At 35.5% G+C, this 15,917-nt stretch overlaps 1 protein-coding gene across 3 annotated transcripts in view; it reads right to left on the bottom strand.

Moving 5' to 3' along the window:
• LOC113038581 (protein turtle homolog B-like) overlaps nt 1–15,917 on the bottom strand; it is a 100,323-nt gene that overhangs the window by 62,977 nt on the left and 21,429 nt on the right. For all 3 annotated transcript variants that reach the window (XM_026196101.1, XM_026196102.1, XM_026196103.1), the window contains exons 2-3: nt 9,417–9,608; nt 6,189–6,335 (exon numbers count right to left, since the gene is read on the bottom strand). In XM_026196101.1, coding sequence (XP_026051886.1) covers nt 6,189–6,335; nt 9,417–9,608 — 339 coding nt within the window. The remainder of the gene's footprint in view (nt 1–6,188; nt 6,336–9,416; nt 9,609–15,917) is intronic.

The following is a 15,917-nucleotide window of genomic DNA, read 5'->3' as shown; positions in this document are numbered from 1 at the left end:
ATTTAACCGCTCCGCTCTCCTCTCTGACCCTAAAATAGGGATCTGAGTATTAAACAGACGAGATGCTACGACAACCCAACCTCTCACCTTGTGGCCATGACATGACCTCCTAGCTTCTTAAAGTCTAGTTAACTTCATTAACAGTCATCACAAGGTGATGTTTGAAATAAACAGATAAACAGCGTGTTCATCCTGTATACATCACACTCCAGAAAACAGGATGGACTTTAGCTGTCGTTTAAACTGAAAGAGGCGGGACTTGTATTGAGCATAAGAGCATGTGATGTCAAATCAGGGATCACAAGCAGCCACTTATCACAGAATAGGTTTCAGAAAAGAAGAATGTAAAAATCAACACCCTAGAAACCTTAGAATGTCTTTTGGATAGGGAAAAACCATTCACACAACCTGCAAAAATGTCAAATGTATTTTTAGCCTCATACTGATTAGGCTTTTGATGATGACACTGGCTAACATTAGTAATCGAAGACTAATTTGTACTTTAAATAGCTTCCAAAAAGCAAAACATTGAACATTTAGGATTTTCTGTTTGGATTTCAATGAGAGTTTTGTGCTTCCCCTCTCCAACTTTGCAAGTTTAATCTGAAATCCAAAGGATTAGTGCTAACCAGCCGTGGAGTGTAAATCTGCTGTAAGATCACAGAGAAAGCAGAGAGTTTATTCTCTCCACACACATTCAGCACTGCAGAGGGGAGCGGACTCTCTTTTTAAAGAGTCAGACCACCTATTAGAGATCTTAGTTACTGTAAATAGTGCAGAAACAGAACTGTTAACAATACCAAAATATATATTTATATAAATAAACTTTAAAAAAAACTTACCATAAAAACATTGTCATGCCATTACGAATCTATCAACATCCAATTACCAATAAGCAAAAATATGTATTTATTAATTCATTTATTTGTTCATTTAAATAAATATGCAGAAGAAAGTGTATAGGAAGAGACTGATAAAGCACAGCCCAAAACAATGATTTAAATAAATGTATAACCAATAACATAACAAAACAACTTAAAGTATAATTGTTAATACTAAAAGGTTATGTACAAAATATTTATAATGTATATACTACTGTAGTATAAATATTTTTTATTATAAATAAATATTCTAAAATGCAATAGCAATTTTGTATTTTATGATTATATTTTTTTTTACATAAGATAATGATTGTTAAAAAAAGATTAAGTCCATTTTTTAAAAAAATGTTTGAACATCCCAACAATAAAAACAATAATAATAATAATAATAACAACACAGAAAATCTACTGTTATATTCTGCTATTGTTGATATTACTTTTATTATTAATACTAAAATATTACATACAGTAAATTTATAATGTAAATTATGTATATATTATTGCAGTATAAATTTGCATTTATAAATAATTTGTAAAATGTTAAAAATAAATAGCTATTTTAAATATTTAAAAAAAATTGATTGGTAGAAAAGACTAAGTCGAATTTAAGTTTAAGTTTAAACATCTGTAAAATAAAAATAAAACATTTAAATAATAATAATAATAATAATAATAATAATAATAATACTGAATTTAAATCAACTAAATAGACTGTAATATTTTGCCAACACTTTTTTCATTAATTTTACAGACATGTCCGTCAACTCTAATAAACTCATATTATATAACATATTACAACTCCTAATACTGTGCAAAAGTCAAAATACAGGTATAACACCTGTTTAAAAACACTAATCCTTCATAATAATACAGTATATAGTGCCCTTTGAAATATAGTGCCACTTATTTCTTTCTCATGATGTGTTTCACAGCAAAAAGATGATAAAGTAATACAGGTTTGACAACATTAATGAATGAGTAAATGAATTAAACTTTTTGCTCGAGTTGCTGCTTAAAACAAACAGATCAAAAGATGTGCACTCCAGTGTGTCACTTCAACAGTCACCTGCATGAGTGAGCGCTCAACCCTGCTGCATTGATGAGCCATTACATCATTTCCTCTCCCCCTGCTTAGCACTTCTGACATGTGCTTCACACCTCGAGCGACACAAGTGTGAGTGTGTGCGCGAAAATATCACAAGAACTGTAAAACAACAGCTCTGAGGCACACAGCAGCTAACATAGAGCTAATTTCTTTCCTGAGAGCCACTCACTCGCCGCACTAACCACCCCTTAATCGGCCCCAAACACGCCAGCTCTCCACACAATACCCTTCAGAAAGCACTTCATCAGCTGGCCCCATGCATATATTCATAGAGATATGCAAAAAGCTTTATGCTTGTGAAGGTTTTTTTTTTTTTTTTTTGCAGAAACATCTCTGAGAAAGCAGGAATTGGTAATGAGGGGCGAAGACCTGCCCGCCACACAGATGAGACGCAAACATATTACAGTACACCTTAAAATACAGTTTAGTCTCTGATTAAACTGTGTCAAAGAGACTGGTATTGTGCACTCTGAATACCATGCTGCTTTTCCCAGTGCTAGACAGACTGGTTGTGGTCTTATAGAAGAAACAGTGGTGATATTAGTGTGTTAGTCACACAGGGCCGCAAGGCACACAGTCACACACACATCCAAACGTGGCTGATAAACTGGCCTGTCAACACTCTAACTTGTGTGCTGAGCTGCTGGATTTAAGACTAGCAACAACACAAATGGATACACACATACGCAATGTCACAGAGCGACATTGCAGCGGGCATGAGGGAGAACGGGAGCCCTTTCATCCTCCAAAAACTTAAGAGTCAAATAAAAAGATTCATGGAGCTGCACATTCGGAAGAGTGATCTGATTCATAGCAGTTGTCTATTATAAGTGGCTGAGCATATATCACACAGCAATGATCTGGAGTTAATGTGCTGTAACCCGTTTGGGGATTTGGGTGTCTGCTACCTAGGCAACGAAATCTAGAAGGCACAGTGAACTGACACTTGTCGTACCAGGCATGATGCGGCAGCACCAGCCAATCAGAACAGTTTTTTTCTGTTTGATTGCTATCACATTTACACTAAACTAAAGTGAAACTTTTAGGGGTGTCGCGATATACCTGTATTGACGATAACCAATTATCGATATTGTGTTAATTTAGTGTGTGATGATATACTGGTTTTAGCAATAACCGCAATATTTAAAATGAACAGTTCTCATGATAACAGCACATGTAAATACTCCATTGCCAGTACCTGGTTGAGCTCCCAGGTGGCAGTATTGTGCCTTAACGCTTATACCTGTCACACAAGACGACGACACAGCGCTCGCAGCTACTCCAAGGAGAGCCGTGTTCATCAGCATAAGTTGCCATTATTTTACTAGTCATAGAATGAGAAACGTTATATTAACCTGTTAACAGCGGTTTTCTGTGTTCATACATTAAAGGATGATTATTTTAATAAGTACCGCATTTTCTTTACTCGTCTTATTTTTGTATTTGCAATAAATATGGCCTGTGCGTAGTAACACTTTATTTCTTTGTTCAAATCTATTAAAGGGGGGGTGAAATGCTATTTCATGCATACTGAGTTTTTTACACTGTTAAAGAGTTGGATTCCCATGCTAAACATGGACAAAGTTTCAAAAATTAAGTTGTACGTTTGAAGGAGTATTTTTGTTCCAAAAAAACCTCTTCCGGTTTGTCACAAGTTTCGGAAAGTTTTTTTTGAGTATGGCTCTGTGTGACGTTAGATGGAGCGGAATTTCCTTATATGGGTCCTGAGGCACTTCTCCCGTAGAGCAGAGCACTGAGAGGCTGAGCACAGCCTGATCAGTGAGAGCACAACAGACATTCAGTGATCAGAGCGAGAGCATCGCGAAAATTCACAAAAGAAGTGTGTTTTTGGTTGCCAGGGCAAGACAACCCTGCACAGATTATCAAAAGAGAAACAGCATTCAGGGACCAGTGGATGGAGTTTATTTTTACAGAGCATCAACGGAGTTGTGCAAGTGTTTTTGTTTGTTCCCTGCATTTCGGATTGCACATCGTTTATTTCTTAAGGATAATGCAGTCCCAACGAAAAAGGGTCACGATCGTGTGTTGGAACCACATGCGGTGAGTAAAACTGCTTCAAATATCTCTGTGTTGTTAACTTAGCTATCAGCGCGTGAGCACATCAAGTAAACAACATGCGATGTTGTCATCAAACTGCACTTTCCACATGTACAGCTTAAAAAAAAAAACGACATAAAGTGGAACTTAGTCATTTTCCAAAACCGCTAAGCAAATATATACAGTTTCAGTACATACCACATAGCATACCACCTTTGCTGATGCTGCTCTTGTTAAATTTCAGCCTCTGGATCTGTGTCACAGCTTCCACATGCTCTCAACTCAAAAGCCTACTGGCGCTCATGATTCTTTAGCTCCGCCCACACGTCACGCCTCTAGGCGCTCGTGTTTTTCCGGGAACAATCGGTACAGACTATCTTTCTCTTATTAATATAATAAAAATAAAGACTTTTTGGAGTTATGAAGGATGCAGTACTACTCTATAGGTACTCAAGATTAACAGGATATTGAGTGAAAACGAGCATTTCACCCCCCCTTTAACAGTTACACGATTAAAACTGATCTTGAAAAACTGAGCGATCACATTGCTGCATTAACTTTGTAAAATGTTAAGTTGGTTGCAGTGCTATGCATTTAATGTCTCATCTGCGGTCATTCTTCAATAAGGTTCATTAGTTAACATTAGTTAACTACATTAGTTAACATATATAAATAACATCAATAACAAAGAACAATATTTCCACAGCATTTATTAATCTTAGTTCATGTTAATTTCACCATTTACTTATGCATTATTAAAATCACAAGTTGTGTTTGTAAACATTAATGCACTTTGAACTAATATGAACAATGAATTACTCTATTTTTATCAACATTAATAAAAGCCTAATAAATGTATTGATCATTGTTCATTCATGTTAGTTAATGCATTAATGTTAATAAATGACATCTTATTGTAAAGTGTAACCATTAATATTTATTCATCATACACTGTTGAACTTGACAGTATTTTCTCTATTGTTATTTCATAGGAGCTGCAAAGAAGATGGAGAAAGCCAGAGTCTTGTGCCCTGCCTTTATCAGTATCCTTATGTTCATTGGGTGAAAAAGAAAAAGAAAATAATTTGACTGATATCTTTTTCCATATCGTTTCTATAGATATCACGATATATCGATATCATGAATTCTTATGGCCACAACAACCGTGATATGAAAAATCTAATATCGTGACAGCCCTAGTTTAAAGTAATTGAAGAATGGCTTGGATAAAGGAAATTACATTTGTTATGTATGTACTGTATGCATGTATGGATGGATGAATGCATCAATGTATGTATTTTTTATGTATGTACTTATTTTTAAGAAATAATTGTAATATTTGTTTATTTTGAGATTTTTCTTTTGGCCTTTTTGCCTATATTTTGATAGGACAGTAAGTATCTGAAAGGAAGCGAAATGGGATAGAGAGAGTGAAAGGGATCGGGAAAGGTCCACAAGCCGGGATTCGAACTCAGGACACTCATAGAGCAATGGTGCTAATTGTCAGCATGCTGCCACAAGGCTATCGGTGCTGACAACTGTAATATTTAAAAAATAATGTTATATTTAAATGTGACATGCATTAATTTGATCAAAAAGGACAGTAAAGACAAATGTTTTTCTATTAATTTCTATTAATCCAAGAATCAAAAAAAAAAAAAATACATGGTTTCCACATAAACATTAAGCAGCACAACTGTTTTCAATAATGATAATAATAAGAAATGCTTCTTAAGCACCAAATCATTATATTATAATTATTTCTGAAGACTCGTGTGACACTGAAGACTGGAGTAGGAGTAATGATGCTGAAAATTCAGCTTTGCCACCACAGAAATAAATTACATTCAAATAGATAACAGCTATTTTAAAATTGTAATAATTTTTCACAATAATACCATTATTATTGTATTTTTGATCAAATAAATGCAACACTTTGAGCATAAGAGACGTAACTGACCCCAAATTACTTCTGAGAAAAGCATCATTCGGGCTAAACATCTGGAAAAGACACTTCCAGGATGTTCTGGCATGAACCTGACTTTCTCAGTCTGATCCAGGCTCATCTTCCTCAGGATGAAAACCAAAACAGACCCCAATGTAAGTGACTTAAGACAAAAACTGATCCTAGGTCAGAGACTCACCGTTGACTGTGAGGTGCACCCAGCTGCCGTTGTGGAAGGTGTGGTACTGTTGTTCCAGCATCAGGACCTTGCACTCGTACCAGCCCTGGTCTTCCGAGCGAACCCTCTCAATGCGCAGAGATGACTTGCCATGCAAGCTGGCTCGGCCTGTGGAGTTCAGAGACGCACAAAAGATGGGAGAGATGCTTTAACAGGATCCAAAACAGTCGTCTACCAAAAAACAGCAAGTAAACTGTTTAAATAAGTCAGTTTGAGACACAAATATTATAAGGGCCAGAGGCCGTGACGGCTGAAGTGAGAGCCGAAGTGGCCCACAATAATTTCAGACACTCCTGTGAGCACATGGAGAAACACACATCTCTAACTGCGCCAGACGGGGGCAAATCCATCATGAGACTATGATATAGCTAGCTGGCTGTCTTTGAGGGTCAAGCAGAGAGCGGGATTTATGCCTTTTTTTCTATATTCTGGCAACAGTGCTGGACAGATGGCAGGAAACAACAACAGCACAGGCAGAGGGATTGCAAGACAGCAGCGTTAAAGGCTATTAAGGGCCTGTGTTTCTCCTCAAAAAACAAATTTTCAATACAAATGGCACTGCTACGGCCAACATGCAGTCTGAAAGGATTTTTTATAGTCCCACAGCATATGAAATAAAAAAAAAACATTAAGCAAATGTACTCAATAATATAGTCAGAGAAATAAAATCTTCTATGTGCATTAGTTGGACGGTCAGAAAAAAAAATAGTGTGTAATTTGAGCTAAAGAAGCATACTGTAACTACTTTGTTTGAAATAATATTACGTTAACAAACCGTTTCAGAAATTCTTCATTCAAACAGAAAGCCGCACTATTGGCGTGACTTGAAATAGTACATGATTGTGCCCACTGAACACCAAGGTCGCACAATCAAAAAACTTCAGAAATATTCCTTACACACAGCAGCTTCTGTGAGGCCCTGCAGATCAATAACACTGAAGGAGAACCAGAAGCGAAACGAGAGCGGTCAAACGCCTGGCCTATTTTTACAGCTGTGAGAGAGTGTTGATGAGAGCAAGAGAAACAACGCTGACATGAGATGTAGGGTAAAGATAGTCCTCAGGAAGTGACACGCTGGAGGTCAATACAGTAAATGGAAGCATAAAACTGCCTCTCCTACATTCATATTCTTCCCACTTTTCCTCTTTTTCTTTCTCTCTCCCTCTCATTAAGTTAAAGGCACAGTTCAAACCTGGAAGAAGAATTTTAAGGAATTTGACCTCAATGACCTTTTTATGGAGAGAAAAAAAAAAGAGGAAGAAAGTAAGTAGTGAAGGTTTGGAGGGACATGAGGGTGAGTAAATGATGTTATTATTGTTCACTAAAACTAACACTATTAAAAATGATTTTCATTCACTGGAATAAAGTGGCAAGGCTTAAAAACATAAGAAATACATTTAAGTCAAAGAATTTGAAATACTAAAACAATTTTAAATAAAATTAAATAAAGCTAAATAAAAATAAAAGAATCTTTTTATATTTAATATGTTACGCTTGGAATTAAATAGGGTTTTGCTAAGCTGCAATTAACACGTAGAGAAAAGCCTCAATGCATGATGGGTATCAGAGTCCTGCCTCCAGCATCACAGGCTTTTTTGTTTCTGGGTAAACGAGACTTAAACTTTTAAAGCATTGCTATTTCAACTCTATTTAGCATTAATGAATAATACATTGACTCGCATATGTGGCTACTTCATCTTCTCTCAATCTCATGCTTACACAAAGACCCAATACATGGAATATATATAGGGTCATTTGGTGACAAGCAGGCTTTTTGTGGTGGACATTGGATATCTATGCCCGAGTAATGCTGGACGCACACCAGTTACTATTACAGCAGGGGTCTCATACTCTCAAAACACAGAGCTACTGTAGATGTGCTGAATAGAGCCATTAATCTGAAGGAGGCGATGCCCAATATAAAGCCAGAGGTCAGAGGAAATACACTGCTGAATGAGACCTCATGCAAGAACTCATGTAAATCCAGGTCACAAGGCCATTGATGGCAATTATGGATCCTGCTCAGTGGAGCAGATAAAAGACATGTGGAACTTGTGCTTCCCGAGCGGAACGATACAAACAGATCAGTCTTTACAGTACATATTACATTTATATTACTGATAAACAAATAATTATTTTTATTTAATTTTCAAATAGTTATGTATTTTTATACATATCAAAAAGCAGTAAATGACCATTATTTAAATATCTATTTATGCAAATTATTATACTATTAATTATAATTTAGCATTTTTTTGTGTGTGTTTTATTATTATTATTATTATTATTATTATTATTATTATTATTATTATCAAATCACACATATCCCAGGTTTCAAGCACCAGCAGAGCAACTGCCTTCAAGATTTTCAATATCTTAATCTGCTTTTAAAAAATACAGCTCAGCACTGCACAACGTGTTAAAATCTCAGCTGGAAATTCAACTGAGGATACAAGATGATAGAAAGTAAAAAAAAAAAAACACTTTCCAATCTCGTTTCCATTCACTCTGAGTGAGAGTCATTAAAATTGCATATCTTGCCCTGAGCCACATCTGATAAACTATCACAGTTTCTTTGCTTTTATAAATCTGACATGCTCTTAAATTATGCCCTTTCTGTTTCCACTCCTTATCAATGATGTAATTTCCAATCTCAATTAGGAAGAAAAGGATCATATATGATCTCTGGCGCTCTCCTCCACCCCATCCCGAAACCTCTTTCTTTTGTCTGGCTGATGCCTTGCTCTTGAGATCAGCACCTCTTCCACCTGTCCACAGATCTGGACCGCCAGATACACAGGAGCAAATGATAAGAGCTTTCTTCAAACCAGCACCGCACGTTTTGATTCACAATCTGTTGACACGGCCAGCTCTTGCCCTGTGATAAAGCTTTCAACCTCTATGAGCGAGATTTAATAATGTACTGAGATCTGGACTGGGCTGATTTCAGAGACAACAGTGAGATATCTCCATTTCATTTGGTCAAATAAATGACTACGTGTCCTGCTGTGATTTTATGCATTAAAAAAATAAAATAAAAATGAAACAGGTGAGGTATTCCTATATTAGATGTAATAATTAATAATTTAATGGATACAAATCTTTTCCAATTCTGTCCAAATGATGAAAAGTGGCTATATTTCTGTGGAAACTGTGATAAAATAAGATAAGGTGGAAATCGGAGCTCACCGGAGTACTCGGGGTCCACATGAGGAGGGTAGAAGCGGAAGTTGATGAAGAAGGGGATGGGCACTCCAAACTTGAACCACTCCACCACGTAGGGCTGGCCGTTGAGTGGGTGGGCCACGTCACATCCCAGAATCACGGTCTCCCCTGCGCGGGCCGTCACAAACTGAGGCTCCTCTCTGACTCCGTGGGCACCTGTGAGAACATACGGACTTTGATGAGTAATCACACACACTTAGGACTGTACCAACCACACACTGAAACTGCTCTGGGGAGCAATGATTCATCTAACAGCTGAAAATAGATTTTGGTTAGTAGATCAAGTAAGTCTGCATACTATGTGCTCCACTAAAGCATTGATTGAAGCTCAATTCTACATTAATTAACTATATCCGGATATCCTGAAACTATTTTACTAATCAATATACACACACTCATTCATTCTCCATTAACTACAATACTAATGTGAATGGACTGTCAATGGACTGCTTTGTCCCCTATTTATTATATCAGGAAGTAAACAAAGTTTTTGTGGGATTCTGAATAATGTAAAACATACTAATCAAATGATCATATTAGTGACATTGGTCATATATTTCTTACATATGGTCACTCAGTTGAAACTTTCGTTAAAATGCTCTTTGGATTATTTTTCAAATTATGCTGGACAGCATAATAATTAGGCTGAAAACAAACACACAGCGTGACCTGCAATGTCCGATTCAAATGACTCTCATGAAGCAGTTCTTTTTAATAAGCCAGTCAAAAAGATTTCCAAAACAGCAAAACTCCTGAAAGTCTGAATCAGATTCACTAAGTGAGTGAATCATTGAGAGCAATGAGTTCACAACTGACTCGATCACTAAACTAGAGCCATTACAGAAGTGTGTGATTTAGATAAAAAAAAAATCATATGAACATATGTTGTTCATGTGAAGCATTTAATTAATGAAAAGAATTACAAAAAAATTAATAATATATATATATATATATATATATATATATATATATATGCTAACTATATTAATTTATATTAATATATATATATATATATATATATATATATATATATATATAACATATATATATATATAAAAAGGTATTTAAACAATGATTTCTATACATTAAAATGTGTAATTAAAAACTAACCACACTGAGACTGATCTAAATGATTGTGTTTTAACAAATCACAATTTCCTAGAAAGCTATATAAGCAATGACACAGGATCAACTGCTATCAGAAACGACTACCAACCTTTCAACCTTTGCTACAGTAACCATGACATCTGAGCTTATCCTGCACACAGCAGATAAACAGGTAATCAAAAATGATCCATCAAATATAATATTTGCATACGATGGGATACAAATCCAAGCCTTGCTTTCCTCATAAGCAAAACTGACCTTGGCTTAAGGTCACCGGCCAATGAAAAACTCCCATAATCAGTGTATGATACGCAGCTAACTTGAGAGGTGCCTAATATGACAGATAAAACAGTCTGGGTTAATGCAAACCTAGGTGGACTAAAATTGATTTATTCAGTATGTAATTTCCTTTGTGAGGCACATCACATTCAAAAAAGCTGGGGAATCAAATGACTGACTCACGACTGTGATTAGATATTCTCAGCTGCTGCTTTTCCTCTCTCTCTCTCTCTCTCTCTCTCTCTCCATCCCTGTAATGATGTGATGATGAGAGCCGGAGAGCCGCCACCGCGTCCCTGTGCATATACCCAAGACTCCCGCTGCACCCACTACCTACTGCAGCAGCGCCTGCTGATTGGCTGCTGGTGACATCACCGGTGAGCAAAACAAGCCTTGGAAGGTATGACTTCACTGTTTGCACGGCTGAGAGCGACAAGCGCTTAACAAGCAGCTCTCTCTCTTCTCCCCTCCAGATTTACTCCCGTTTACAATGAAAGACACAAGGGATCGAGCCAGTCAAACCACTTGAGCCCTGAGAGAAAAAGGATGTGCATTTACAACCGAGAGGACTAAAAAAGCCAAACATCATATGTTTGGTTTTTCAAAAGTTTGCCATGTGGTAGAAGACTTAATTAAGAATGTGCCCCTTTAAAACTTAAATAAATAAATAAATACATCAATATGTTGCCTAATTATTTACATATGCACTTAGATTATCAGTGTGTGGCTATTATTATATTTAGTAATAGCAGTAGTAGTAAAAATAGAAATGGAAAATCTTGTGCATCCAAATGAACTAATCTTCAAAAGTTATTTCATTAATAGGGTGGTTCCCACTCCCTTAACACGTCCACCTATGCAATCTTGATCGAAATCCAAATAAGGAAATCAATGTAATGCAACTATAATATAATATAATATAATATAATATAATATAATATAATATAATATAATATAATATAATATAATATAATATAATATAATATAATATAATACTAGCCTTGGTAGAAGATGGTAAACTGGTTTTTAGACTTTTTAGAAGGTACAACAATCTTATCATCAAATTTGCATGAATATACTGATGGAAAGCATCAATATATTAGGCATACATTAATGTTCTAGCAGCTCATCATCATCCTCACAGATCTTGCTCAACATTATAAATGTAGCGGAAGGCTGGAGGCACCGTAGTTCCTTTGAAAATCCCACTTAGGAAAGTAGGTCAAAGTAACCCATAAGTGCTCCGAGATTGTGAAGCATCTGATTCAGGACAGTGTGCTTCTTCTGAAAACACTGAATCAACACCCAAGAGTCATAATATTGTCATCTATTTCCGCCAGCAACAAAATCAATATGGAAAGACAAATGAGAAATCTTAATTAAAGAAAAAATCAATATAAAGGAAATGCTCCATAAGTGTCTTCTTCATCATTATGTCAGGCCTATAAATACACAAATTAAAGGCTATTTAAGGCAACAAAGAAAAAACTAATAAAAAAAATTGAAAAGGACAAGACTTCGAATATGTCCAGCGTTAACTTTCTGTTTCAATAGGAAGATCACACCTGTTTAGTTAACATTCCTATTAATCGGATTTAAAAACATAATTGTTTTAAAAGTTTGTTGTGCTCAAGAAAATGAATTAAGCATCCATCAAGCATTTGAATATTTCAGAGGGAATCTTGTCAGATAGTTGCATAACTTTAATCAGTGGTGATGAGAATTTCTGAATTTGCTGAGTAAAAAAATGCACACAGCAAATAAACAGGATGGATCCTGACTGTGCAATAACAGCTAGAGGAGTTTATCACCTGACAGAACAACTGGACAACATGTAAAAAAGAAAAGGTACTAAGACTGCAAATGGGCAAACACAAAGAAAAGGGAAAAAAAGCTCAGCGGTACAGTGCAAATTAAATAACATTACCTCCCCTTGGTGAACAATAGACTGTCGCTTCCCCATTCATCTGCATCAGACGATTTAAACCAAAAAAATAAAAAACAAAATACCAGCGTGGCTTTGAAAACGAATGATGCTCTAATGGAAGTGAAGGACTTGACCTAGATCGGCTGGATAATACCACCCCTGCCATGGATCACTCACAGAGTTCACACAAAACCCTCAGAGGTTCAGGCTCTCTGTTTTCGAGTTCCTACCAGCTCTTGTCTCCTCCAGCAGAGCTGCTCTCTGATTTCAGGTGACTTAATCATAAGATTACAGCTTGAGGAGAATAAACAGACTCTTGAGCGGAATAGCTAATGATTCTTTAGCTCATGATACAGATTCATTCAAATGTGCATAATTAGATTATTTCATGCTACTCTGTATGCAGGCCAGAGATAACAGAGTTTCCCTCTGCTTTATGACCATGTACTGTAACTATATTTATTGATAAGACTAGGTACGCATAAAATGGATGCTATGGGAAGACTCAAACAGAATCTGCACTTATTTTGTCGTATTTTATGCTTATCATGAAGGAAATGTTTGGATGGAGTTAAATGAATAGTTTAGCCAATTATGATAATTTTGAATCGATGTGCCAATCTTGTTCTAAAGTACTCAATCAGTAATCAGTTTGATTCAGTTCTCTAGTTCAAAACGCTCATTCAACTGTAGCTGACAAATTGTTATTATTAAAAATGTACTAAATGCTATCAAATGAATTACAATAAAGAATTGACTATTTAAATCACCATTTAAAGGGGTCATTTGATGCTGCTAAAAATAACATTATTTGGTGTAATGAAATGTTTATATGGTTTTCATATACATTATTTTACACATACTGTACATTATTGTTTGTCCTCTATGCCCAGCCTTCTGAAACACGTAGATTTTTACAAAGCTCATCGGTCTGAAAAGCGAGGTGTGCTCTGATTGGCCAGCTATCCAGTGCGTTGTGATTGACAGTATACCTCAATCATGCGACAGAAATGTTACACCTCTTAACATATTGTGATGTCCTGTCCGGCAACCACATGTGACGACCGATTGGTGAAAGCCGATCTGGTGATCCACAGTGCAAAGCTGCTGTATTCCCTCAGCAACCAACAGGGATCAGCTCCAGGCATGACGAAGCGGATATCGTCCTCTTTTGGAAAACCAAATAAAGTAGTTTTTCTTTCACAGTGAAACACACAGTGTCTATACAACATGGCAATGGCGGCAACAACAATACTACAACGAGAATAAAAGGTACGCATTCTTTTTTGCCTGAGCATCTGAGCGGCATTATGCAAATCTTCCCACATAGTGACATAGAGATGTGGGGGTGTGTTAGAACGAGCCGTTTTATAAAGTCTTAACTTTTATAAAGAATATCTCTTTGGATGTGAGACTTTAGTCTTTGCAGCTTTACAGATCTTCTTTATGCACCAAGAGCTTGTAACACTCCAAAGAGAAAGGAAAAATTTCAATCGCATCAGATGACCCCTTTAAAAGATTGGGGTCAGCAAATTATTTTTTGAAAGAAACTTATTTCAGCAGAATTCATTAAATAATAATAAAAAACAATTACAAAAAACTTCTATATCAAACAAATGTTGTTCTTTTAAACTTTCTACTGATCAAAACATCCTGAAAAAAGTGACAGTTTCCACAAAAATATTAAATTGTAAAAACTATTTTCAACATTGAAAATAGTAAGAAATGTTTATTGAGTACCAAATCAGCAAATCTGAATTATTTCTGAAGATTCATGTGACACTGAAGACTACTAGCAATGGCTGCTGAAAATTCAGCTTAACAGGAATGCATTTTAGGATATATCAGAATACAAGAAAGTATTTTAAGCTGTAATAATATTTCATAATATTACTATTTTAAGTGTATTTTTTAATCAAATAAACAGGTGATTTCTTTCAAAAACATGAAAAAATCTTACTATCTCCAAACACTACCCATATATACAGGGAGTGAAGACAGTATATATCAGAAAATCACAGCAAAGAAATTATCTCCATAAAAGATAAACCACCACAATTTTCATTCCAGTTCCCCCTGAATCACTCACTATCAATGTTCCTATGAACAGGTAATGACCAGCCTCGTAAAAACCACCTCTGAGCAGATAGCTTTGCGAAGGATGAACCTACTTATGCCTGCTTCTATAAATAAATATAAATTACTCCTAACTAATGACTAGAGTAAGATGTTCGAGTTGATGGACCTCTAATTGCAAGGGAGGAACTGGGGGCAGTGCATAACTTTGAGGTTTCAATCGGCTGTCTCACGTGAGCAGAATCTTTAATGAATGCGCTGATTGCCACTCAGTAACCTGCCACAGCTACTCCCATAATTCAAGGTGAATATCACATCTGACAGCTCCCTAAATGATTTGACATGATTGATCGTTACCTAATGTGACCATTTACTATGTTAATGTTACTGATTTATATCACATACACTTTCGAAGCGTATTACGTCATAGCATTTTTTAATAATAATATTGGTCACACTTTATTTTAAGATCCAATTCTCACTATTAACAAACCATTAACCAGTATTTCCCTCAATACACTCCTAATTTGATGCTTATTAATAGTTAGTAGGTTAGTTGTTAAGTTTAGGTATTGGACAGGGTTAGAGATGTAGAATATGATGTGCTTTATAAGTATTAATAAACAGCCAATGTTTTAATAAATAATAGGCCTCCAAATAAGCAACTATAGTTGAAATAATGAAAATTGGTCTCCATACTAAACTTATAAACTTATGTATAATATTATTATACATTTTTAATAATATATACAATAAATGCTCTTTTATGCAAATATTTAAATATTTGTAATGTTGTTGATGTATTCAAGCATTTGATTATTCAGATTAAAGAAGTACAGATTCAGTAGAAACTAATTTTTATATATAGATTTCATATATATTCTGTCATATTTTATAATTAATGGATGAATATTACATGACCTAATTAATATTCATGAGCCCGGCTGATAAGGTTTAGAATTTGTCCCTCAGATTATTTTAATGTCCCTGGTTACCTCAACATTTTTAAATGTGAGACGGAATTTGTGCAGACATAAAAACTTAAAATGTTTTTTCATGTTTGTTCATGGTTGTCT

The sequence above is a fragment of the Carassius auratus genome, chromosome 21 (genome assembly GCF_003368295.1).
Source record: "Carassius auratus strain Wakin chromosome 21, ASM336829v1, whole genome shotgun sequence".
NCBI lineage: Eukaryota > Metazoa > Chordata > Actinopteri > Cypriniformes > Cyprinidae > Carassius > Carassius auratus.
The sequence above is the reverse complement of the archived record's forward strand: the minus strand, read 5'-3'. Positions and strand labels throughout refer to the sequence as shown.